At 42.6% G+C, this 26,769-nt stretch overlaps 1 protein-coding gene across 1 annotated transcript in view; it reads left to right on the top strand.

The window, feature by feature from the left end:
- Positions 1 to 26,769, top strand: part of LOC132826828 (semaphorin-3E-like) — a 328,532-nt gene that overhangs the window by 215,332 nt on the left and 86,431 nt on the right. The window contains exons 6-7 of the mRNA XM_060843075.1: positions 12,670 to 12,786; positions 22,592 to 22,734. Of these exons, the coding sequence (XP_060699058.1) occupies positions 12,670 to 12,786; positions 22,592 to 22,734 (260 nt within the window). The remainder of the gene's footprint in view (positions 1 to 12,669; positions 12,787 to 22,591; positions 22,735 to 26,769) is intronic.

The raw sequence follows: 26,769 nt of genomic DNA, 5'->3' as shown, positions 1-26,769 counted from the left end.
GCGAGCTGGGCGGAAGTGAGGTTGGAGCGCAGAGTTGGTCGGGAAGGTAAAGGAGGAAAAAAAGAGGTTGACTGAGCTCGGACCATTTTCATTGGAGAAAAGGAGGAGGAGAGGGGACCTAATTGAGGTATACAAGAAAATGAGAGGCATAGATAGAGTCGGTAGCCAGGGACTATTGCCCAGAGCAGAAATGACTAACACGAGGGGTCATAGTTTTAAGCTGGTTGGAGGAAAGTATAGAGGGGATGTCAGAGGCGGGTTCTTTACACAGAGAGTTGTGAGAGCATGGAATGTGTTGCCAGCAGCAGTTGTGGAAGCAAGGTCATTGGGGACATTGAAGAGACTCCTGGACATGCATATGGTCACAGACATTTGAGGGTGCACACATGAGGATCAGTGGTCGGCACAACATCGTGGGCTGAAGGGCCTGTTCTGTGCTGTACTGGTCTATGTTCTAATATATACATATTCCACAAGTTCCCTTCCATTTTTTCTCCAGAATAGCAAATGTGTATTAATAGCTTCTTATTCTTCTTTACAAAAAATGCAAGCCTTCACTGTTTGTACTTTAAGCTTCCTGCATTGACAAAATAGCTCAACACTCATGTAATAGATATGAAACGTATGATACACTACATTTGTAAATTCATTTTGGCACGATTTCTGCAGCATCTATTTATCTGGCTTTTGTTCTGGTTCATGTGCTGAGAGAGTTGGGAGAAAATGATGATTTATGTGGTAGATAATGATTTATTCAAAGGTTTCTCATTTACTGTCAAAAGTGGGACGTGAATAATGGATCCCATCTGCAGTTTTCCTTGAATGAGTTTAAGAAATCATTCTGTTCAGGGCCCGGAATATAAATAATCCTTTTTATAAGAGAACAACAGCCCGAGTTGTTTGCAATAGTGCTGGCTGATTGTTCCAATCTGGGGGTGCTTGGATAGGTCACATTGAGCCATTACATCAACATCAAACATTTGTATTTATAGAATGCTTCATGGGAGCAATTATCAAAACAAGGTTGGCCCGAGTCACAGAAGCAAATATCAGGAAAGGTGACTAACAGGTTGGTCAAGCAGGAGGTTTTAAAGAATATCTTAAGGAAGGAAAGTGTGAAAGAGAAGTGAAGATTGGAGTAGGGAAGAAACTTCAGAGTCTAGGTCCCACTCTGCTGCAAGTGCATTCATAAATGATCTCAATACCTAATGTTTTCCATAATACAAACATCATTGATGGGCTTCACAATGTGGGAATACACAATGAAAGAATCACAAGTAGTTTAGTTACCTCTACATCCATACCTGATCTATAACAAATCACCAACAGAAATAAATCATGAAGTTACAAAGTGAATTATTTTGGAGTGAGAGTTTGAAATTAACCACACCAATCAAAAGCATTGCTCCCAGTGCACAAACTAACCAGGTGAAATAGATGATGTTAATGGAGCAAGGGAGACAATAAAAGGAAATGAGAAAATGGCAAAGGACTTGAATAAATACACCACTCTTCACAGTAGGAGATACTAATTACAATCCAAGAATATTAAATAATCAAGGGGAAATGGGCTGATGGAAGGAAGAAGTACAATAACTATCATAAAACAAAATGTACTCAAAACAAATGGTGATAAACGACAATAAGATTAACACCTTCATCTGAGGAATTTAAAGGAAGTAGCTACAGGGGCTAAAGGCATCGAGGAGTCTGGAGAGGAAGCAGGAGTGAGATACTGAAATAGCATGATCAGGAATGACCATATTGAATAGTGGTGCAGGCTTGAAGGGCTGAATGGCCTATTCCTGTACCTACTTTCTGTGTTTCTACAGCGATACTGAATGCACTAGTGGTGTTCTCTGGAAAGGACCAAGTGGACTGGAAAATTGAAAATATCACACTCTCTTTCAAAAGGGAGGGAGATAAAAAAAGAGGTCATTATATGCCAGTAAGTTAACATCTGTTGATCATGGAAGCTTGCTCAGCTGACGAGAGGGCTTCTCTTTTGGGGAAGTCTAGGGGCAAGAGGCATAATGTCAGAGCAAGGGACAACCTTTTGAGGCAGAGGTAGACAGATATTTTATCAGTAAGTGATTCAAAGTTACAGAGATGAGGGAGAGAAGTGGAGTTGAGGATTATTAGATCAGCCATGATTTCATTGACTGCTCCTGTATCTTATGGTCTTATGGGAAATTTAAAAAATGGAACAAAAATATTTACTTTTGGTGTAAACAGTTTTCCTCATGCATACAAAGAGATTCTGGTTCCACCTCAGTAAATAAATGTTTCTATGTTTATATCTCCATCTTTGTTCAGCTCAGTTAGTGATCTGTGTTCTGAAGTCTTTTTCTGAATATATTGGAAGCTGATACATACTGTGACCCCTCCAGATGGTGACCATTAAAATAATTCATTGAAACAATGAATCAATGCCTTTGATTGTCAAGGAACTACATTCCAACTTCTAGGACTGAATTGATTCTTTTTGTAACGTGATTTATTTCTGTCTGACCCAGAATCAGGCCGGTACAAATGGAGAAGTAAAGAAATTGCCTGTTGTTTTGTCAATGTGTATTTCCACACGGTAGAGTGATGTACTGGGTGTGAAAAAGATGCACATGAAATGCTTCTCCTCAAAATGAACGTATGCATTATTAGCAGCAGCAATCAATCCTGACCTTTATTAAATGTGTCAAGAGGATTGCTTTTATTTATTGTGTTCATCTTAACCTTGCCACTAATACACAATAGGACTTGTAGTGTGATGGATCCTGAGGCACAATTGTACAGAACTTAGAGGCATGTTAATTGTCAGAAGTTCAAATGTGTTATCATGGAGAGAGCAACATCAGAGAGGAATATTATTTGGATTGCAAAGGTTTAAAATGGCAGCTCACCACCACCATCACCAGGCAATTAAAAATTGGCAATGAATGATGGTGACATCCACATCTCATGTAGAATAAATATTGCTCATGTCATTTAGAGTATGTGAGTTAGCTAAGCAGCACCTAAAAAGGGCACAGTCAAGAGTGTGGTGCTGGAAAAGCACAGCAGGTCAGGTAGCATTCAAGCAGCAGGAGTATCAACATTTTGGGCATAAGCCCTTCATCAGAAATGAGGCTTGTGGGTTGGGGCTGAGAGGCGATGGGTCTGGGAGGAAAGTAGCTGGGAAAGTGATAGGTAGATGAAGGTGAGGGAGAAGTTAATAGGTCAGAAGAGGAGGGTGGAGCAGATAGATGGAAAATGTGATGGATAGGTCAGGAGGGTTGTGCTGAGTTGGAGGCTAATGAACTGGGATAATGGGACTGGGACTTTTTCAATCAAGGCTCCCACCCATCCACCGGGAACCCCTTCTCTCACCTCCAACACATCCCATCCACCTGGAGACCCTGTGCCGGCCTGTAACCCACCCTTGACCTCTTCATTTCAAACTGCCGTCGTGCCATCAACCACCTCAACCTGTCCGACCGCCTCCCCCACTCCAACCTCCCGTCCTCACAACGCACAGCCCTCCACTCCCTCTACTCCAATCCCAACCTCACCATCAAACCCGCGGACAGGAAGGGTGCTATGGTAGTTTAGCGCACTGACCTCTACACCGCTGAAGCCAGGTGCTGACTCACAGACACCTCCTCCTACTTCCCCCTTGACCACGACCTCACCTCCCATCACCAAACCATCATCTCTCAGACCATCCACAATCTCATCACCTCTGGGAATCTCCCACCCACAGCCTACAACCTTATTGTCCGGGAACCCTACCCTCCTCATTTCGACCTCAGACCAAAAATTCACAAACCTGACTGCCCCAGTCAACCCATTGCTTCAGCCTGCTCCTGTCCCGCTGAACTCCTCTCTGCATGCCTTTTCACCATCCTGTCCCCCTTCGTCCAGGAACTCCTTACCTACATTCAGGATACCACCCACACTCTTCACTTCTTCCAAGATTTTCATTTCCCTGGCCCCCAACGCCTCATCTTCACTATGGACATCCAGTCCCTGTACGCATTGATCTGCCATGACGAAGGTCTCCAAGCCCTCTGTTTCTTCCTCTCACACACCGTCCTAACCAGTACTCTTCCACTGACCCCCACATCTGCCTGGCTGCACTGGTCCTTGTCCTCAACAACTTCTCTTTCCAATCCTCCCACTTCCTCCAAACCAAAAGGGTAGCCCTGGGCATCTGCATGGGATCCAGCTATGCCTGCTGTTTGTCGGATGCATGGAACAGTCCATCTTCCACAGTTACACCGGCCCCAAGCCCCCACCTGTTACTCCACTACATCGATGACTGTATTGGCACTACCTCGTGTTCCCATGAGGAGGCTGAACAGTTCATCTACTTCACCAACTCCTTTTACCCCACCCTCAAATTTACCTGGACCATCTTGGACACCTCCCTCCCCTTCCTGGACCTCTCCATCTCCATCATCAGTGACTGAGTAATCGTTGACATCTACTACAAACCCATGGACTACCACAGCTACCTGGAGCACACCTCTTCCCACCCTTCCTCCTGTAAAAATGCCATCACTTACTCCCAGTTCCTCTGCCACATCTGTTCCCAGGATGACCAATTCCACCTTAGTAAATTCCAGATGGCGTCCTTCTTCCAAGGTCACAATTTCCCTTCCCATCTGTTCGACAATACCCTCCAGTACATCTCATCAACTTACCACACCACTGTCTTTGAACCCCACCCCTCCCAACGGAACAAGGCCAGAACCCCCCCCCACTCCCCTCCCGGTCCACACATTCCACCCCATCAACACCAACATACATCGCATCATCCTCCGCCACTTACAAACGGATCTCACCACCAGTGATGTATTTCCTTGCCATCGAAGTAAGAGCAAAACCACTCCCCTCACTTCCATCCAAAGCCCCAAGGGATCCTTCCACATTCATCAGAAATTTACCTGAACTTCTATCAATGTCATCCACTGTACCCATTGCACCCAATGTGTTCTCCTCTATATCGGGGAGACAGGACACCATCTTGTGGATCATTTCAGAGAATTTCTCTGGGACACCCACACAAACCAACCCCACCGCCCCGTGGCTGTACACTTCAACACCCCCTCCCACTCTGCCAAGAACGTGAAGGTCCTGAGCCTCCTCTATCGCTAAACCCTTAGCGACACCTGGAGGAATAATGCCTCATCTTCTGCCTTGGGACCCTTTAACCATATGGGATAAATGTGGATTTCACCAGTTTCCTCATTTCCCCTTCCCCAACATTATCCCAGCCTCCAAGTCAGCACCCCCCTCCTGACCTATCCAACACCTTTTCCACCTGTCCATCCACCCTCCTCTCTGACCTAGCACCTTCTTCCCCCACCTTCATCTACCTATCACTTTCTCAGTTACTTTTCCCCCCAAACCCCATCCCCCTCCCATTTATTTCTCAGTCCCCACCCACAAGCCTCATTCCTGATAATGGGCTTATGCCTGAAATGTCAATTCTCCTGCACCTCGGTTGCTGTCTGACCTGCTGCGCTTTTCCAGCAATACACTCTCGACTCTGATCTCTTGCATCTGCAGTCCTCACTTTCTCCTAAAACGGGCATAGCGTAGAAATAAGCAGGTGGAAGATAAAAACTCCGAAATTCAGATGTTTTCCCATGGGGATGATGTATTAGTAGTGTTACCAGGAATAGGAGATCCCTTCAAAGCCAGGTTTAGTGGTCCCCATCAAATTGAGAAAATATTGATTCAGGTGAACTATCTGGTAAAATGCCAGAGAGGAAAAGAAAACTGTATCAGGTATGTCACGTGAATATGTTGAAACCTTAGTATAATAGAGAGAAGGAACTGGAGAAACAGGTGTTAGTGACTGCCCCACACAGTGAGGAATCAAATCCAGATGATGTGGAGTTTGATGTGCCTCAAAATACTTTAAGCAATGAGGAAGTCCTTGAGGAATGGGATAGGTTAGTAAACTATCTGTCTCAGGAACAAAGAACACAGTTGAAAGGTTTCTGGCAGCAGTATGAGGACATTTGCAGGAATAAGTTGGGGAAGGCTAATGCTATTCTACATGAAGTAGATCTAGGGAATTCTGTTCCGATAAAACAACAGCCCTACAGGCTTAGTCCTTTCAAAGCCAGACAGGTCCAGAAGGAAGTGGAGGTGATGCTCCACGAAGATATCATCGAAATGAGTCAGAGTGAGTGTTTGTTCCCAAACCTAATGGGACTCAACGAGTTTGTGTGGACTATCAGAAGATCAATGCTGCCACAAAATCGGAAGTCTACCCAATACCGATATTGGAGGAGTATATCGAGAAAGTTGGATAAGCCAATTGCATCACAAAGTTGGACTTACTGCATGGTTATTGGCAAGCATCTTTATCAGAAAAAGTGAAAGAAATTTCTGCGTTTGTAGCCCCAAATGGACGATATCAGTTTAAAGTGATGCTCTTTGGAATGAAGAACCCACCCACCATATTCCAAAGACTCATGAACAGAATTGTGGCTGGGTTAACAAACTGTGCAGTCTATTTGGAAGATGTAGTGATCTTTAATGGGTTCTGGATCGCATGGTAGAGTTGTCAGATTAAGAAAAGCAAAATTGGTAATAAACTTACAGAAAACAGAATTTGCAAAAGCAGAGGTGATGTTCTTGGAACATAACATCGGTCATGGAGGGTTGACCGCAAGAAATGCAAAGACGAAGGCCATTGAGGAATTCCATGGCCAACCTCTACGGAAAAGATTCCTCGATTTTTGGGACTGAGCCAATTCCACTGGAAATTTGTTCAGCAGGGTAGGGGCTCCGTTAACATATTTACTGAAGAACCCCAAATGTTGGTGGACAGAACAATGTCAGGAGACATTTGTCAATTTAAAAATAATATTAACCACCAAACCAGTTTTAATGCACCAAACTTTTTGAAACCTTTTCAAGGTTGCAATTGATGCTAGTGACATAGGAGTTGAAGCTGTACTGCTACAGGAAGATGTTGGTGGAATTGAACTGCCATTTGATTACTTTTCAAAGAAACTCAACACTCCCCAGAAAAAAAACTCTACAATTGTTGCCTGGTCTGAAGGGAAGGTCTTATGAGGAAAGGCTGAGACTTGGGTCTGTTCTCATTGGAAAGAAGGCAGCTAAGAGGGGATTTAATAGAGACATACAAGATGATCAGAGGATTAGATAGGGTAGACAGTGAAAGACATTTTCCTAGGTTGATGATGTCAGCTTGTACGAGGGGGCAAATCTACAAATTGAGGGGTGATAGTTTTAAGACGTGTCAGAGGCAGGTTCTTTACTCAGAGTGAAATGCCGTGCCCGCCAACGCAGTTAACTCAGCCACATTAGGGAAATTTAAACAGTCCTTGGATACGCACATGGATGATGATGGGATAGTGTAGGGAGATGAGCTTACATTAGTTCACAGGTCAGCACAACATCTGTGCTATATTATTGTGTGTTCTATGAATTATTGAGTTTGGTACTGGCCTTCCAATATTTTAATGTTTATATCATGAACAATGTATCAGGGATGGTTAGGTAAACGGATTGCAATCCTTTTACATTTTTAGAACATTTTAAAGACAAGAATATGAGATTATTTCATTACAGTTTTATGTTACAGATTTTTAATTTACAAATTGTACATGTTTCAGGTTGTAAGAATGTGATAACAGATGCAGTAGTTAATATGAACTTAAATTAATGTCCTATGTATTTCATAGTAATAGAGTTAAGAATTTTTTAAAAAATGAAGCCATCTTTTCATTATGTTGGCTTGTTTCTTTCCTTAAGGAGGAGGTGTTATGACATTGAAGGTGTATACTGTACATTTAAGAGAGTGTGAATGTCATGTGACTGACTGCAGGCTCAAAGTGGAGTGGACCATTTGAAGATGTAACATTTGTGTTGAGTTGTTTTTACACCAATTTGAATTCAATTAATCAATTTAAATTATGCCCCCAAGATATTAAAACCCAATCAAATTTGAATTTTACTGTTTGACAACATCAAACCAATGAGATGATCTGATGTTTTGAGTATTTTGGACAGTTAGCCAGAGAAAGCGCACCATCTGTCATTTGAATGATTGCCCACAACCCTTCTCCCTAAAAGGTGCCTTTCTCATATGAAACATCTTTGCAGCAGAAGACCGACGACGACCCAGGTGACCGACGACGACCCAGGTGAATCTACAAACAGAGGAAGTTCAACACCTGAAGATGATACCTGGTTTTGCAGATTGACTTACTGTAAATGTAATAGGGGCTTTATCGGATCAGTATATTGCTATAGAGAGGGAGATAGATGATAATCTTTTAAGAGAAAGGAGGTTTATAGTTGTAGAAAGTTGTTGTTTAATGTTCTCTTTTGGAGTTAAAGAATAAAATTGTTCTTTTTCTTTAAATAATGCAATTTGGGAGTTTTCTGTCACTTGTATTTTGACAGATTACGAGGTGAGGTGAACTTTTCTGGGTGTTTGATTTAAATAGCAGAAGGGTTTACCATGTGTCGTAACAACTCCAAGGTCTCTCTGTTCAGCAACATTGCCCAGGACTTGGCCATTAAGTGTATAAGTCCCGCCCTGACTTGCATCAGTTAGAGGGTGATATTGATGGTGGCTTTGAAAAGGTTTGCAACTCTGATCAGTCTGCCCTCTTGGATAATAAAAGACATCTGGGAAAGGTGACAAAGTGAAATAATTTCCAGAATGCTTCCTTTCATTAACACTGATGTTTGGGACGTGGCGAAATGGAAATTGTTCACTTATTGAATGGGACAAATTTCGGCTGATGTAATTCCATGAATTTGAACTTCCGGTTGTGGTGAAAGTATTCTTCTAATACAGTCAAGAGTATATACCTCATGTCTGCCGATTGTATTCAACTTAACCAAAAATTCATGAACCAGCAAACAAACTAAAGGTCCCACAGTTTCTTCCCAAATGATGATCCTGTTCACATCCTGCTATGCACATGTCTGTATGTTCAGGTCAACACTTCATCATTTCTCATAATGTTGCTTTAGTAACCACAGGCCAAACACTACTCCCTTCAAGTAAAATCTGCACCCCAGTCTTTGTAGCTTCATGCTCATCCTCTATCCTATCATCATCTCCAACTCCACAATTTGAATGATGGTGATATTAAAGACCAGAAACTTTATTTATTGCTGTGCTAACAGCCTGCAAGTTGTTGCCTGAAAGTTCATTCCTAAATTTAAAAGAAACACAAAAGCATTGCGATTGAGTAAATTACAGTCCAGAACACACCTACAGAAAGCCATAATGGAGCTTGTGAGCAAAGTATAGAGATAATCATGGGGGATTTTAATCTACATTTATATTAAACAAATCAAATGAGTAAAGGCAGCCAGGATGTTGAGTTCATATAGTAGTTTCAGGACTATTTCTTAGCACTACATGTTGTCATGCCAATCTGAGGACAGGTTGTTCCAAACTTAATAATATGCAATGAGGCAGGGTTAACTAATGGTCTCATAGAAAAGACACATTTAGGTATCACTAAACTGCAACCTACCTGCTCCACAGGGTCCGAGGAAGGACCGCTTAACTGGAAGCAGTCACAATCCACTCCATCAGCCCACAGGCCACTCAAATGTAAGAAACCTGCAAGGAAGAAGGGTAAGCATGCCAGCTTGCTGGTAAGGCTGAGACTACGTGGTTTCAAAACCCCCCTTCCTAGCTTACTCCAAGCAAATGTACAATCTCTGGACAACAAAATGGACGAACTCAGATCGCGGCTCAGCTTCCAGCGTGAACTGCAGGACTGCGGCTCACTCTGCTTCACAGAAACCTGGCTCAACCCATCCATTCCCCACTGTGCGCATCAGGCTGATGGCTCTTCTATTCATCGTGTGGACCGTCCAGCATCCTTGAGAAAGACCAAGCATGGAGGAGATTGCTTTTAAAGCAACAACTTGTGATGCACAAACATTACAACCCTGGGCAGCTCCCCAAACCTTGAATTCTTTACCATCAAATGCCACCCCTTCTATCTGCCACGGGAATCTACCACTGATATACTAACTGCTGTATACATACTGCCACAAGTAAAGGTTGAGGAAGCTCTGGAGGTGCTGTACTCCACCACCAACACCCTGGAGATGGAACACCCTGAGGCCCTGTTTATTGTAACTGGCAACTTCAATCAGGCCAATCTAAGGAAGGTGTTGCCCAAGTACCACCAGAACATTACCTGCCCCACCAGAGGCCTGAACATTTTAGACCACTGCTAAACCACTGTGCAAGGTGCCTACCACTCTATCCCCTGCCCTCATTTCAGGAACTCTGACCACAAAGCCATGTTTCTTCTCCTGGCTTACAGGCAAAAGCTCAAGCATGAGACCCTCTCGCAGAGACAGGTCCAGTGCTGGTCGGAGGAGCAGAGGATCAACTCCGGGGCTGACTGGAATCGGCTGATTGGGCCATGTTCAAATAGGCCGTAGGCACCTTGGACAAGTTTGCCACCTCCATCAGACTTTATCAGCAAGTGTGTGGAGGACTGTATACCAAGGAAGTCAATCCGGGTGTTCCCCAACAGGAAACCCTGGATGAATCAGGACACACAGAACCTGCTAAAAACCAAGCCTGAGGCCTTCAGATCAGGAGACCCACTCAAATATAAGGAATCCAAATATGACCTTTGCAGACCCATTAAGACAGCCAAGGACCAATACCGATCCAAACTAGAGACCCAGTCAGACACCCAGCAAATATAGCAAGGACTGAATAACATCACAGATTCTAAAAAGAGACAATACAAGATACCAGATGATGACCTATCCCTCTCAGATTGTCTCAATGCCTTCTATGCTTGTTTTGAGCAGAATTCTGGTGGAGAGGTAACACCTATTCCAAACCTATCTGAACAGTCACTGCATCAGAGGTCAGGTCAGTTTTCCTTCGTGTGAATCCAAGGAAAGCAATGGGACCAGATGGAGTACCAGGCTGTGCACTCCGAGCATGTGCAGATCAACTGTCCGAGGTCTTCTCCAACATCTTCAATGTCTCCCTGCAGCAGGCCACTACCCCTGCCTGTTTCAAGAGGGCCAACATCATCCCTGTGTGAAGAAGGCTCATGCAGGTTGTCTCAATGACCCTAACTGAGGTGGTCATGAAGTGTTTTGAAAGGCTGGTCATGGCATTAATCAACTCCACTTGACCCACTCCAATTTGTCTATCAGATGCCGTATCACTTGCCCTTCACTCCTCGCTATAACATCTTGACACCAAGAGCAGCTATGAAAGAATCCTACTCATTGATTACAGTTCAACTTTCAACACTATTATCCCCTCGAGACTGGATACTAAACTTAATGATCCCGGACTAAGCCCCACTCTCTGCAACTGGATCCTCAGTTTCCTGACACACAGGCCACAATCAGTGAAGATTGAGGATAATATTTCATCCTTGGTGCTCAACATTGGAACCCCCCAGGGGTGTGTAATCAACCCCTAGTGTACTTACTGTATACCCATGACTGCGTCACCAAGTACCAGACTAATGCCATTTACAAGTTCGCTGATAACACTACCATAGTTGGTCAAATCTCAGATGGCGACAAAACAAATTACAGACGGGGGGGTAGAAGACCTGGAAAAATGGTGCAGTGGGAACAACCTAGGTCTCAATGTCAGCAAAACCAAGGTGCTCATTGTTGACTTTCAATGGGACGTTACTCATGCCCCCCTACACATTTAACAGCCCAGAGGTGGAACAAGTGGAGAGTGCCAAGCTCCTGGAAGTGGTCATCAGCAACAAGCTTTCTTGGACTCTTCACATGGACGCACTGGTTACAAAGGCCCAACAACATTTCTTCTTCCTCAGGCAACTGAGGAAATTTGGCATGACAGTCAATACCCTTGCCAACTTTTATAGGTGCCTCATCGAGACCATTCTGTCTGGATATATCACTACCTGGTATGGCAACTGTACCATTCAAGATTGAAGACGGTTACAGAGAGTGGTGAACTCAGCCCAGACAATCACAAAAGCCAACCTCCCATCTATAGAATCCATCTACCAGGCCGGCTGTCAAGGAAAGGCCACCAGCATTCTCAAAGATCCATCCCACCCTGGCAATGTTTTTCTACAACTTCTACCATCAAGGAGAAGGTACAGAAACCTGAACACCAGCCGGTGTCAAAACAGTTTCTACCCGACTGTTGCTAGAATACTGAATGGACTCTCAAACTCTTAACATGCGCCTGTACCTGTGTGTTTTTTTTTGTTTTTGCCGCTGTTTACCTACTATTTTACTTATCTATCCTATTTAACTCTGTGAACTGCCTGTATAGCTCGCAAGACAAAGCTTTTCACTGTGCCTCAGCGGACATGACAATAAATTCAATTCATAATACAATTGAATTTTTCATTCAGTTTGAGGAAGAGAAGAATGGGTCCATAACTAATGATTTAAACTTCAGTAAAGATATGAAGACAGAGCTGACTAAAGTGCACTAAGAAATTAGAGTAAGGAGTAGGCAACAGAGACGCAATGGTAGATATTTAAAGAGATATGATATTAAATCCGGAAAGATGCATTCTCCTGAGAAAGAAAGACTGTTGGAGCAGCACGGACCACCTGGGGCTAACCAAACAAGTTAACATAGCACAACATTGATCAGAAAAAGTATACAATTGTATGAAGACTTCTTTTCTTTTTTAGATGGGCAGCTGTATATCGGACTCTACACTGACTTTTTTGGAGGAGATCCTGCAATATTTAGAAGTTTGGGTTCTTCTTTAACAACCAGAACAGAACACGATGACCGACTGCTGAAAGGTAATCATCCACATCTTCTCTCTGATTAACCGCGCACTTACCGATTGTTTGAACATTGCTCAGAAATTGTCCAGACACAGCTGATTATATCATTATTCGATCAGTCTTTGCCCTATCTGGAATCGATAGTTTGCTGCTCTGATTCTTCACTTGTTTAAAAAGTTACCGTTTGGACTTTTACAGCTCTTAAACAAAACATGGGTTGAAAGAAATTATTACTTATGTGACATTACCAGCTTGTACATCAAGTGTGTAACATGACAGCTCTTTCCACAGTTAGTCAGGAAGTTGCTTTTTCACACAGAGTTCAGGGTAATATCCACACTACTTCATGGGGGATGTGTTCATAGTAAATCCCAAAACTGTAAAAAAAGGTAATAATTGTTAGCAAAGTACTCAATCAGTTATGTTTCTGTAACAGCTGTCAGAAGGTTCAGAATTAATATGTTTCTATGTTAGAGATGAGTGGTTACCTAGCTCCAGGGAAACCACTCTGTCTCAAGCATGGAGTAAGGACGCAACCTCTATAAACTACCCCACACAGTCCAGGACTGATCCCATACCATTGAGTCATTCTACATCACACCCCAGCCATCTAGCCAATTCAGCTAACCATCCAGATGAGGAGACGAACATTTTGATCTGTTGTAAATATTGAAACCCTAGAGTGCAGAAACAGGCCATTCATCCCATCAATTCTGTACTGACTCCCCAAAGAGCATCAAATCCTTGTAACCCCACATTTCCCATGGCTAACATATCTAACCTGCAAATCCCTGGACAGTACAGACAATTTATCAAGACCAATTCGCCGAACCTACACATCTTTGGACTTGTTGAAACATTTACTTGAATTTGAGGCTTTGTCCTAATTTTTCTGTCCTATATTAATTCAGTGTAAATACACAATGTTTATAGTGGTCTGCCTACAGTTTTGAGGTTTCAGTGATTGAATTTGACAGAAGTTGTGCTCCATCAGAGAAATTACATTAATAAAACAACTCCAAAGCTGTCATTTCTGCTCTGAAACCATTTGGATTCATGCTAGTTTTGGTGAACTTTGTTTTAAAATGTGCTTTATGTGATAAATAAATACTTGTTTTGAAATGAGCGTGTTTTCCTGTCATAATACACCAATTTAATCCTGGATAATTTTTGAAACCATCCTGAGGCAATGTTCTGTAAGTTTCCATTGAAATACCCTCAAAACATTAAGCTCCTGGGTGAGGGCGGGTGAACTTATTTGCCTTTTTTTCATCCACACTCTCAAACTTTCTTGTCACATCAAGACTAATTTAGATAGGCTTCCTTTCCTTGTGGATGCCTTTGTCACAGATTCAAATAAATCTACATTTTAAAAGGAGCCAGATTTTCTACAGTTAATACAGTTAACGCAACACAAATGCTCAGGGATTAGAAATGAGAAGTGAGTCCAAAATAAATGAAATTATAACAGATATACCTGGCAGTCTCTGAGGTTCATGCAGAGTAGGTGATAGGATACTGTAATTATTACATTGGGTGATATCAATTACATTGACGTCAGAAGATGGACAGGTGAGTTTGAGATGCCTGTCCTTACAAGTTTGCTAAAACATCATTGTCCTTTTTCCTTACTGTTTTCCAGCAAAGAGAGACAATGAAGGGATTACTACATACCTTCACTTACTAACATGCACATTTCAGTTTTGAAGTTGACCGTTGACCTTTGTTCCAACGTATTCTTGAAATAGTGAGACACTCGGCCTGTCTGTCACTCTGCATTGTGATAACCTCAGGGGGTTGCAGTTCAGATTGCAGGGCTTTCCTCTCTTTTGAATTCCTTCTCTTTGAAGATTCCTTGACACCTGGCATGTGTGTCATTCCAATGTCCCCTTCAGGCTGAGGGCACACACCTCCCTGTCAGCCACTGAATAGCATTGCTCAGAAATTATATTCTCGGTCATTTTCTTGTTGTATGTTGTCGTTTTTAAAAAAAAATTAAAAGTTTAACATGACCACAGGTAATCCAAAGTTATGTAGACATGACAATGGTCCTAGATTTTTGTGTTCTGTCAGCTGATTTTAACCAAGCTCAAATTAACTTATTAATAAAAATTGTAGCAGTTTATGATTAGGAGAGATTATTAAAGAATGTCTGTTTCTGGTTACAATGTCAGGCTTTTCTACTGAAAGTGTAAACATAGAGCCAGGATAGGATAGCACTTACTGTGAGATGCTGCATTTCTGGATAAATTTGTCCTTTGGAGGCTCAGATATGAGGGTTAGCTCCTTGTGTGAAGACTGAAAAGATAAGCACTATAACATGAGACATTGAATTTACAAAGCAACATGAATAATTACAGTACTATTGCAGGTCTGGATATTGTCCAAAATTATAACATTAATAATGACTTGAAGATAGTCATATTTAACTATTAGTCGTGAGCCTCTGTGGGAGGGATGTAGCAATCCCCAGAGAATTCAACATGAAAGAGCAGAATTATTCATGAGAAATAATTCAGCTGCAGAATAACCTTGACTGACTGTCCAGGAATCTCTGGTTATACAGAACAGTCCATTCATGTCCTTGAAAATAATCACTTGACCAGCTCTGGGCAAATTCATTTTCACACACATGCAAGACATTTTTTCTTGGGAAATTTATATCCCATTAACGAGTTTCAGTTCACTATCCATTCATCTGATCCTGACAGTTCAGGAACACATTTATCCAAAGATGCTCAGGAAAAAAAAGCCTTCCTTTTCTTTCTTTTCATTTTGTTGATTTATTTTACTGCCTATTTTCTGAATGTGCCTCTTTCAAATCTCAATGTGCAAAAAATGAATCATCAACCCAAAGGGGGGACAAAGCCTTCCTATTTTAAGAAGCAAACCCTCTCTCTGCCTCCTAACGTTTGGCTCCTCCTTGATCACCTGTTTCTTTCCCCAAGACTAGTTCTTCTGTATCACCTTTCGGACCATGTGTAAATCAATCACAGCTTCCAAAGTCAGTTTTCATCAATCTCAGATACAGCTTATGCCAGAAGCCAGACAGAGTAATATTTTTCTAGGCCTTTCACAGGAAAATCTGTTATTATCAAAAAATAGAGGTTGAAGTAATTGGAACATTTACTCAAATTATAGTAAATGCCTCAATTGAGGGGAGGTGACAACCGAGTGGTATTATCACTGGATTATCCCCAGACCCACATAATGTTCTAGAGGCCCAGGTTTGAATCCCACCACAGCAGATAATGGAATTTCAATTCAATAAACACCTGGAGTTAAGACGCTAATGATGGCCACGAATCTGTTGCTGATTATTGGAATCAGCAACCCGTCTCTTTCATAAATTCTCTTTGGGGAAGGAAATCTGCCGTCATTACCTAGTCTGGCCTCTATGAGACTGAATACATACATCATGTGGTTGGCTCTGAACTATCTTCTGGGCAATTAGGGTTGGGTAATAAATACTGGGCCTCGCCAGGGATGCCTTCATCCTGTCAATGAATAAAATGGATGGAAGCTTTTCTCTAAACTAATCCTTTGTGAGCTCAGGCCTGCTTTTGTTCGAAGTGATATGCTCTGCAAACTCTTAGAGAACTTGATTCAAATGTTATCAATCCCATGTAGGGGAGATATGGGGCTAGAAAGGATGAGGTGATGGAATACCATTTCAATTTGTAACAGAATCTCATACTGATGCAACCAGTCCCTGGGCAATGTTCAAGATTCCTGGTCAGACATCGCAATATGTTCAGTTCTGGATGAGGAGAGGTACATTGGCTCCCCTTTATTATCCTGACCCCTTATTTTATCTTTTGACAGAACAAGGTTAATTTAAAAAGGGTCTCTTCCCTTATGGATATCTTTCTTCCATACCCAGATTAAGTTACTTTTAAAAAGGGCCAAATTAACCAGGCTTTATTGAGTTAACAACCAGAATGAGTTTATCAGTTGGCAAGTTTTGAGAAGATTTGTAAGTCAGGTTAGGTTCAGGATGTAAGTTCGCTTGCTGAGCTGGAAGATTCATTTCCAGACGTTTCGTCACCATACCGGGTAACATCTTCAGTGGGCCTCCAGGTGAAGCACTGCTGATGATTTCCACTTTCTATTTATATGACAGGAAACGACATCACCAACCCTAACATATAAATAGAAAGCAGAAATCATCAGCATGCTTCACCCAGAGGCACACTGAAGATGTTACTTAGTAGGGTGACAAAATGTCTGGAAATGAACCTTCCAGCTCAGCGAGCGAATCTACATCTCGAGTTTATTATCAAATATTAGAATAATTAGTAACACACAGCACAGCTTAGAAATTAGAGAGTTCAAAAAGAAAAAAAGAAAAAACATAGGTTAGATAAATCTATCTCCGATATGCTGCACAAAGTGGATGATGAATATTGCAGTCATTGCAAGGTTATTGATTGATGTTGGCATTTGAGTTGTCAATTTTTAAGATTAGAAAATGGAACATAAAACAATACAGTAAATGACAGGACTGGCCCTTAAGCCATCGATGTTGGACCGATCTGTGAATATAATCTGATGCCATCCAACCTCCATTATTCCATTATTATCCATATGTATGCTCAATGCCCATTTAAATTACCTTAACGTCGGCGAGTCTACTACTGTTGCAAACAATGCATTCCAAACCCCTACTACTCTGAGTGAAGAAACTATCCTTAATATCTGTCCTAAATCTATGTCCTCTCATGTTAGCCTTCACCATCTGAGGAAAAAGGCTCTCATTGTCCACCCTATCTAACCCTCTGATTATCTTGTATGTCTTAATGAAGTCATCTCTCAACCTTCTTCCCTCCAAAGAAAACAGCCTCTCTTCCCTCAGCCTTTCCTCATAAGACCGTCCCTCCATACCAGGCAACATCCAAGTAAATCTCTTCTGAACCCTTTCCAAAGCTTCCATATCCTTCCTATAATGCGGTGACCAGAACTGTACACAATACTCCAGGTGTGGCCACACCAGTGTCTTATACAGCTGAAGCATGACTTCTTGGCTCCTCCATCCCCTTACCAATAAACGCTGACACACCATATGCCTTCTTAACAACCCTATCAACCTGGGTGGATTTATGCACCTGGACACCAAGGTCTCTCTGTTCATCTACACTGCCAAGAATTTTACCATTAACCCAGTACTCTATATTCCTATTATTTCTTCAGAAATGTACTATCTCACATTTTTCCACATTAAGCTCCATCAGCCCAGCTCTGCATCTCATCCCTCTTTCACCCACAACATCCTTTGGCACGATCCACAACTCTGCCTACTTTTGTGTCATTCACAAATTTACTAAGCCATCTTTCTCTTCCAGATCATTTATAAAATTGACAAACAGCAGTGACTCCAAAACAGATCCTTGCAGCACATCATTAATAACTCTGCTCCAGGATAAACATTTCCCATCACCCACCACCCTCTGTCTTCTTTCAGCCAGCCAATTTCTGATACAAACTGCTAAACCACCCTCAATCCCAAAACTCTGTATTTTGTGCAATAGCCTATTGTGTGGAACCTTATCAAACACCTCACTGAGGTCCATATACACCACATCAACTGCTTTACCTCCATCCACCTGTTTTGTCACCTTCACGAAGAACTCAATAAGATTAGTGAGGCACGGCCTACCCTTCACAAAATTGTGTTGACTATCCCTAATCAAATTATTCTTTTCCAGATAACAAATCCGATCTCTTATAACCTTTTCCAACACCTTACACACAATTGAAGTAAGGCACACTGGCCTATAATAACCAGTTGTCTTGACTCCCCTTCCTAAACAAGGGAACATTTGCTTTCCTCCAGTCTTCTGGCACTACTCCTGTCAATAAAAATGACATAGAGTGAAAGCCAAAGGCTCTGCGATCTCCTCCCTGGCTTCCCAGAGAATCCAAGGATAAATCCCATCTGGTCCAGGGGTCTTATCTATTTTCAAATCTTCCAAAATTGCTCAAGCTTCCTCATTGTCAACCTCAACCCCATCTAACCTTGAAGCCTGTATCTCCGTATTCTCACTAACATTGCCCTTTTCCAATGTGAATACTGATGAAAAGTATTCATTAAGCACTTTTTCTATGTCCTTAGATTCCACACACAACTTCCCACTACTATCTTCAATTGGCCCTAATCTTACTCTCAGCATTCTTGGCTTTGTGGACTACTATAAGTTTCTTTGTTTGGGTTCATTTTGAAAATAGATGATTGGCATTCTGGGTGAGATGGGCTGTCTCTTTTGTTGTCCTGTTAGCTGGGTGCCATCTCACACCAAATGTGAGAAAAGGTCTTTACCTTCAGAACAGGGGGAATGGGGAGACTGGGGTTTTAATTTCATAGCAAGCTAATGCCCAAACCTAGGCGAGTCCATGAGAGCATTCAGTCCAGGAGCACATTCCAATATATTGAAACTGATTTGTCAACCTCTGTCTTTGTGTTTTCTTCAAATGACAAAAGCAAAAAGGAATCTGCAGCTTTGGACATTATCCACAGTGGGGTACAGGGGTCATCAGTCCCTTGTCATCTTTATAGTCATGACAGAGCACAGTCCCATCTGTTTAATGAAAGTTGGCATCTTTAGATGTTATTTGCCATTGGTCTCTCACACTGTTTGGCAGCCATCACTGAATTTTCACCTGCAGCCATTTTATCATCCTCGCAGTCCTCTTAAAATAAAACTGATTTTGGAATGGGGCGTTAAAAATGTCTGAATATTTTTGGGCTCTGATCCATCATCATAATGTGATGTTTCTCAGCCAAATGCATCAGGGGAATTATTGCCATCAGTTTAGTGAGTTCCTCTGGGTAGGGTAGGGTGGGGGCAGGGTGGAAGGGGAGGTGGTTGGAAACCAGGCTAGCATCAGCTGATAGTGTCACGACTGGAACCCTGTAGGAAGGTAATAAGGTACGTTTTGTATGATACAGCAAGAAATCTCACTGGGGCCTAGCAGAGGGCAAGACCCTATAAATCTTATTGAATAGAAGAACTGGGACCAAGAGATTGCAAATTTAGCCTCTTGAGCCTGATCCTCCATTTGATACAGTTATGTTTGATCTCACCTTGGCCTCAACTCCACCTTCCTGTGTTACATGATGTGCATTTAAGAAGGATTTATCTTATCATGTGTATTATTTTGAAAGCCAGCTATAGGCCAAGCTCCCACAGAACCAAAAGTTTTAGTTTTAGCTTTCAGCAGTTGCTGGAGTCTTGAAGTCGGATGTGAATGCTCTTATTCCTCTCTCATTTAGAGCTAAAAGCTGGGGTTCTCCCTGTTACTAGCTTTGCTTGGGAGACAACCTATTTTATTGAATTTGCCTTTGCCAAGGATGTGTTGATGTGATGTTACTATACTGGAACAGCTGATGTTTCGTAGTGAAGTAATCTATTATTTTGTTAAGCTTTTCAATAGAGATGGTATTCCACTTTTTCTTTCTTATGTCTGTATTTTAACTATAAGAATAAAGTGTGTTTTGCTTCAAGCCTGGTAGTTTGACCAATGGAATTGCATCCAGAACATAATGCCTTACACTTATTTTTAAAAATAAAAAAAAGTTGGGGTCTAGGCTATCTTCTGAATACATTTTGAGGAGACCTGGTCTGGTCTATGACACCTGCCTGCTCTCCATAACCCTTCAACTCGCTACTAATTAAAAACCCTCTCTTTAAATTTATTTGGTGTCCTGGTGCCCTCTGCACCCTGGGCTAGTTAATTCCACAGATTCTCAACCATTTGGAGAGAATAATTTCTCCTCATCTCTCCCACAATCTGCTGCCACTTATCTTAGAACTATGACATCACATTCTAGACTGCTCCAAATGAGGAAACCTCCTTTCTATGTTGGCTTTGTCAATCCCCTTTAGATTTCCTCTCACTCGTCTAAATTCTAGTGAGGATAGGCTAAAGCTGCCATTGCTGACTATTGTGGAAAAACCCAGCTACTTTACTGATGTCCTTCAGGGAATGATATCTGCCATCCTTACCAGGTCTGGTCTATATGTGACTTCACAGCCCTCTGGGCAATTATGGATTGGCAAGAAATGTTGGCTGACATCCCACATCTTGTGAATGAATGCAAAAAGGTAAGGGGACCAACATGTCCGCAGGACTCCAAATCTCACCTGCCTTATACTATTGCAACAAGACTTCTCCAAATTTATACTTCATCACTTCAATGATAAATGTCAAAATTCCATTTGCCATCCTTATTACCTTGCTGTGATTCATGCACAAGCACAGTCAGGTCCATCTGCAACAAAGCAGTCTGAAGTTTCTCTCCAATTAGATAACAGTCTGTCTTTTCATTTCTCTAACCAAACTGGATAACTTCACACTTCTGTTAAACTTCATTGCTCAGATTTTGGTCCATTTACCTGAATTATCCAAATCCATTTGTAAATTTTTTGTTTCTTCATTACAACTTGCTTGTCTATCTATTTTCATGTCATCTGCAAATTTGGCAGTAGTACTTTCTATCCTTGCATCAAAGTCACTAACAGATTGAAGTTGACACAACTAAAATAGATCATGATTTGGAGATGCTGGTGTTGGACTGCGCTGTACAAAGTTAAAAAAATCACACAACACCAGGTTATAGTCCAACAGGTTTAATTGGAAGCACTAGCTTTCGGAGCGTCGCTCCTTCATCAGGTGGTAGTGGAGGGTTCAATCCTAACACACAGAATTTATAGCAAAAATTTACAGTGTGATGTAACTGAAATTATACATTGAAAAGTTGATTGTCTCTTAAGTCTTTCATCTGTTAGAATGCCATGATTGTTTCATTTCTTTCACGTGTAAATCACAAAACCTTTTTTTTAAGTTGCATTCTCGAGTTAGCTCTTAAGAATGGTGATAGCTAAACAATATTTTGAAGGTGTTAGCCCCCTGTGTTCTCTGTCTATGACCTGATGTTTAGATTGAATCTAATCTAAAAAGTGAGATAATGGAGTTTTACATTAATCCATGCAGTTTTTGAGCTCAGAGTTCTACATGTATGCATGCAGTTTTTGAGCAAAGTGCAATGTAACTCTGCAAGTACAAATTCACCCCACACAATATATGTGTGCATGTGGGTCTTGTCTGTCTGTGTGTGTCTGTCTGACTGGGTTGGTGGTCATGAGTGTGAGAAAGTGTATGTGTGTGTGTAGTGAGTGTAAAGTGTCTTAAGTCTGTGAGGGAGTGTGTGTGTCTCTGTGCGTGTGTGTATATATAGTGCAATGGTGGTCAAAATTCATCCTGTCAACTATTTCTCTCTCTACAGATGCTACCAAACTTGTTAATGTTTTCCAGCAATTTCTGTTTATATTTCATCTCCTGTAGCTGAATATTTGATTGGTTTTGTATTCTGTATCATCGATATTACAAACTATGCCATGTTGTTTAGGAATAAGTGTGTCTGAATCATGATTGAAAATATACCCCAAGCAAATAGACTCATTATTTCAATTTTGTAATATATAGATACATTCAGCATTTTAGAAATGCTTTATGAATTATTTTTATGTTAACACAGAGCTGGTCATCTATTTGGAAATTACTCTCACCATGATATTTGATTTTGAGTGATGTCATTAGATTGGATCAGTGAATCGACAGTACTATAAGGGCTTGAAGGTTATCATTCAGATGAAGTGTTCAAAGGATGAATGACAATACATTTCTGTCCATGGGTTGTCCATCCTGTTTGTTGATGTGGTGGTACCATGAGTACATCTGAAAGACCCACTTATCAGCTATTTCTCAGGTATCCTTTTTTTTTAAATATGTCACTAATATAAATAATCCCATCTTCTGACAGAACCCAAGTTTGTTGCTGCTCACCTGATTGCAGATAATGATGACAAAGATGATGACAAAGTTTACTTTTTCTTCACTGAGAAAGCCCTGGAGACAGAGGGAGGTAACCCTGCGCACTATTCCAGGGTGGGAAGACTTTGTGCTGTAAGTAAAGATGGTGTGATTCCAAAATTAGAACAAGATAGCTATGTTCATCACTATTCTCCACTATCTCCCCTCACACCATCCTGAAGACCAATCCCCCCTACATGGAAATAATCCCATGCACATCATCTCACAGTTAAGTTTTGTCATCTAATTTAGAGTCAAATGTATTTTTTTTAAAGAAAAAGAAAGGAAATGAGTCATCACATCATTAATTTAGTACATATCAATAGAGATACCATCACCAACTGGAAAAACATTTTAACTTGTCTACATTCTGTGCCCAAAGAACTGAAACAAAACAAAACCAAATTCAACAAATGTTACCACCAGCTGTCGCTTCATTACCTCATTTTCAAGCTCCTGTCAGAAACTAAACAGTAAACAATCTTTTCCACGTCTGTTTTTCACTTCGTAGAAAAATGACAATATCTAACAGAAGTATCATACTAACTGTGTATTTATGGGGATCAGTGCTTCCTTAGGAACTTTCATTGCTTTGTACTTCAGAGCACAAGGAAGATGACCAGAAATAAGCCAATCATCCCATCAAGCCTGTTGTGCCAGTCAAGTGGACCATGGCTGATGTGATTGTGAGCTTAACTCCATTTTCCTGTCTGTCTCCCATAATGTTTGACTCCTTGTCAATGAGTAACTGTCTACCTCCACCTTGACTAGCTTCCACTGCTCTGCCGTAGGAATTTCCAATTACTAACAACCCCCTGGAGGAGAAACGTGTTCTCAATGGGAATGACCAGCGGCTCTTGTCTAATGGGATTTCCCCTTCCAAAGTCCTTGATCCTGGGAAATGTCTCTGCTTAAGTTCCTTTCTGGGAGGAGGCAGCAAAGACTCTGACAAACTCTCCACCTGATTCCCAGCATCTCCTTTATATTCCACTCCAAGAATAGCTTATATCTGAGTTTCATCAGTCATCAGTGCATTCAACAACAACAACTTATATTTAGATAGTACCTGCAACATAATGAAATAACCAATGTGCTTCACCAGAGCAGTGTTAAGTTATATGGGATACTAAGTTAATTAGGAGAAACTAGATGAAATGACCAAATGATTGTTCAGGGAGGTAGGTTTTGAACAGCATATTAAAAGAGAGGTGGAGAGGTGAGGGAGGGTATTTCAGATCCTGGGCCCTAGGTAAATGAAGTCACAGTTACCAATGATGGGAGAGATATTATGATTTACAATGCATATGGCACTTGAGAGGACACAGATATTTTTGAGGTGTGAGGCTGGAGATGTATTTGTCGAGGAGCCAATGTAGATCAGTGAACACAGAGCGAGAGTGAAGCATGGTACTGAATAGGCATTATCCAATTGCTTTAGAATGAGCTCCTCACGGGCAATTGAAACATCATGTCTCTTCTATCCCAAAGTCAAAACCTGTTTTGAGCTGAGAGTTTATATACTGTCATAGGACACAACTGAATTGCCACCTTTTTTCAAAGGAGGGATCTTAAAAAGCAAATGAGAAAAACAAAGAGGAATTACGAGAAAAAAACTGGTAGCAAACTTCAAGGGGTGTCCCAAAGTCATCTCTAAGCAGAAATAGTAAAAAGTGGAGTAGAAGTGATTCGGGACCAGAACGGGGATTTACACCCGGAGTAGAAGGGGTTGTTGAGTTATTAAATGAATAGTTTGCATCCTTCCTTACAAAAGAGGAGAATTCAGTCCAGATCATGATGACCAGGTTCATTATTGACAGTAGACAGGCAGGAGGCTGGAAGAACATAACAAGCCGGGCAGCCTCTGGAGCTGGAGAAGTTGATGTTTCAGGTGTAACCCTTTTTCAGGGCTGGGGGTGGGTGTGGGGGCTGCTGCAGATAAAGGAGGTGGCAGGAGCAGGGTAGTGAAGTGGAGCTAGATGAAGACAGAGCATACGACCTGCTTGGTCAATGGGAGGAATGATTCTATTTGGTGGCAGGGAATGGAAGGGATGTGGAGGGGCTAAGAAGGTAGTCAGGGATGGGGAGAGAGGTTATTTGAAATTGGAGAACTCAATGTTGAGTCCTCCAGGCTGTAGGCTGGCCAGGCAAAAGATAAGATGGTGTTCCTCCAATAGGAGTTCTGGTTTGTTTTGGCAATGGAGGAGGACAAGGGTGGTCATGACAGAAAGGGTATGACTGGGGCAATTGAAATGGACGGTGACTGGGAGGTCCTGTTGGCCCCTGCGGGCCTGACTGAGATGCTTGGTGAACCATTCCCTAAATTTAAGTTTGGGCTCCCTGATGTCAGAAAGACTGCATTAGGAGCACCTGATGCAGTAAACTAGGTTGGACCAGAGGCAGGTGAACCTCTGTCTCACTTGGAAAGACTGTTGGGGCCCTGGATGGAGATGAGGGGGTAGTGGTGATGTTCGACAGGTTTTGCATTTGGTCTGGTTGCAGGGGAAGGTACCTGGGGGAACAGTGGTGAGGGTGGCGTGACCAAGGATGGTCGGAGGGAACGGTCCTTGCGGAAACCATAGGGGCAGGGAGGGGCAGATGTTCTTGATGGTGGGGTCTAGTTGGAGATGGCGGAAGTGTTTGAGGATAGCAGAGACTTGTGGGGTGGCAGGTGAGGACAAGGGGCCTCTGTCTTTATTGCAGGTTTAGAGTGATGGAATGGGAATGGAGTTGGTGCGGTGGTGGGTTGTCTGGGTGATGGAGGGAAGAAAAGCATGTTGTTCAAAGTAGATGGACATCTAGGATGCTCACGAGTGGAATGTCTCCTCATCTGAGGAGATGTAGAAAAGGCAAATGAATTGGGAGAATGGGATGGAGTTTTGCAGGATATTGGGTGGGAGGAGGTGTAGTCCAGGTAGTTATGAGAGTCAGTAGGTTTGTAGTAAACATCCGGTAGTTTGGCGCACTGACCTTTTTACGGCTGAAGCCAAACGCCAGCTCGCGGACGCCTCCTCTTATCGCCCCCTTGTCCACGACCCCACCTCCCACCACCAAACCATCATCTCCCAGACCATCCATGACCTCATCACCTCAGGGGATCTCCCATCCACCGCCTCCAACCTCATAGTCCCACAACCCCGGACCGCCCGTTTCTACCTCCTGCCCAAAATCCACAAACCTGCCTGCCCCGGCCGACCCATTGTCTCAGCCTGCTCCTGCCCCACCGAACTCATCTCCCAATACCTCGACACGGTCCTGTCCCCTTTAGTCCAAGAACTCCCCACCTACGTTCGGGACACCACCCACGCCCTCCACCTCCTCCAGGATTTTCACTTCCCCGGTCCCCAACGCCTTATTTTCACTATGGACATCCAGTCCCTGTACACCTCCATCCCCCATCACGAAGGCCTCAAAGCCCTCCGCTTCTTCCTTTCCCGCCGCACCAACCAGTACCCTTCCACTGACACCCTCCTTCGACTGACTGAACTGGTCCTCACCCTGAATAACTTCTCTTTTCAATCCTCCCACTTCCTCCAAACTAAAGGAGTTGCCATGGGCACCCGCATGGGCCCCAGCTATGCCTGCCTCTTCGTAGGATTATGTGGAACAGTCCATCTTCCGCAACTACACTGGCACCACCCCCCACCTTTTCCTCCGCTACATCGATGACTGTATCGGCGCTGCCTCGTGCTCCCATGAGGAGGTTGAACAGTTCATCAACTTTACTAACACCTTCCATCCTGACCTGAAATTCACCTGGACTGTCTCAGACTCCTCCCTCCCCTTCCTAGACCTTTCCATCTCTATCTCGGGCGACCGACTCAACACAGACATCTATTATAAACCGACTGACTCCCACAGCTACCTGGACTACACCTCCTCCCACCCTGCCCCCTGCAAAAACGCCACCCCATATTCCCAATTCCTTCGTCTCCGCCGCATCTGCTCCCAGGAGGACCAGTTCCAACACCGCACAGCCCAGATGGTCTCCTTCTTCAAGGACCGCAGATTCCCCCCAGACGTGATCGACGATGCCCTCCACCGCATCTCCTCCACTTCCCGCTCCTCCGCCCTTGAGCCCCGCTCCTCCAACCGCCACCAAGACAGAACCCCACTGGTTCTCACCTACCA

Source organism: Hemiscyllium ocellatum, chromosome 23 (assembly GCF_020745735.1).
Source record: "Hemiscyllium ocellatum isolate sHemOce1 chromosome 23, sHemOce1.pat.X.cur, whole genome shotgun sequence".
In the NCBI taxonomy this organism is placed as follows: domain Eukaryota; kingdom Metazoa; phylum Chordata; class Chondrichthyes; order Orectolobiformes; family Hemiscylliidae; genus Hemiscyllium; species Hemiscyllium ocellatum.
The sequence above is the reverse complement of the archived record's forward strand: the minus strand, read 5'-3'. Positions and strand labels throughout refer to the sequence as shown.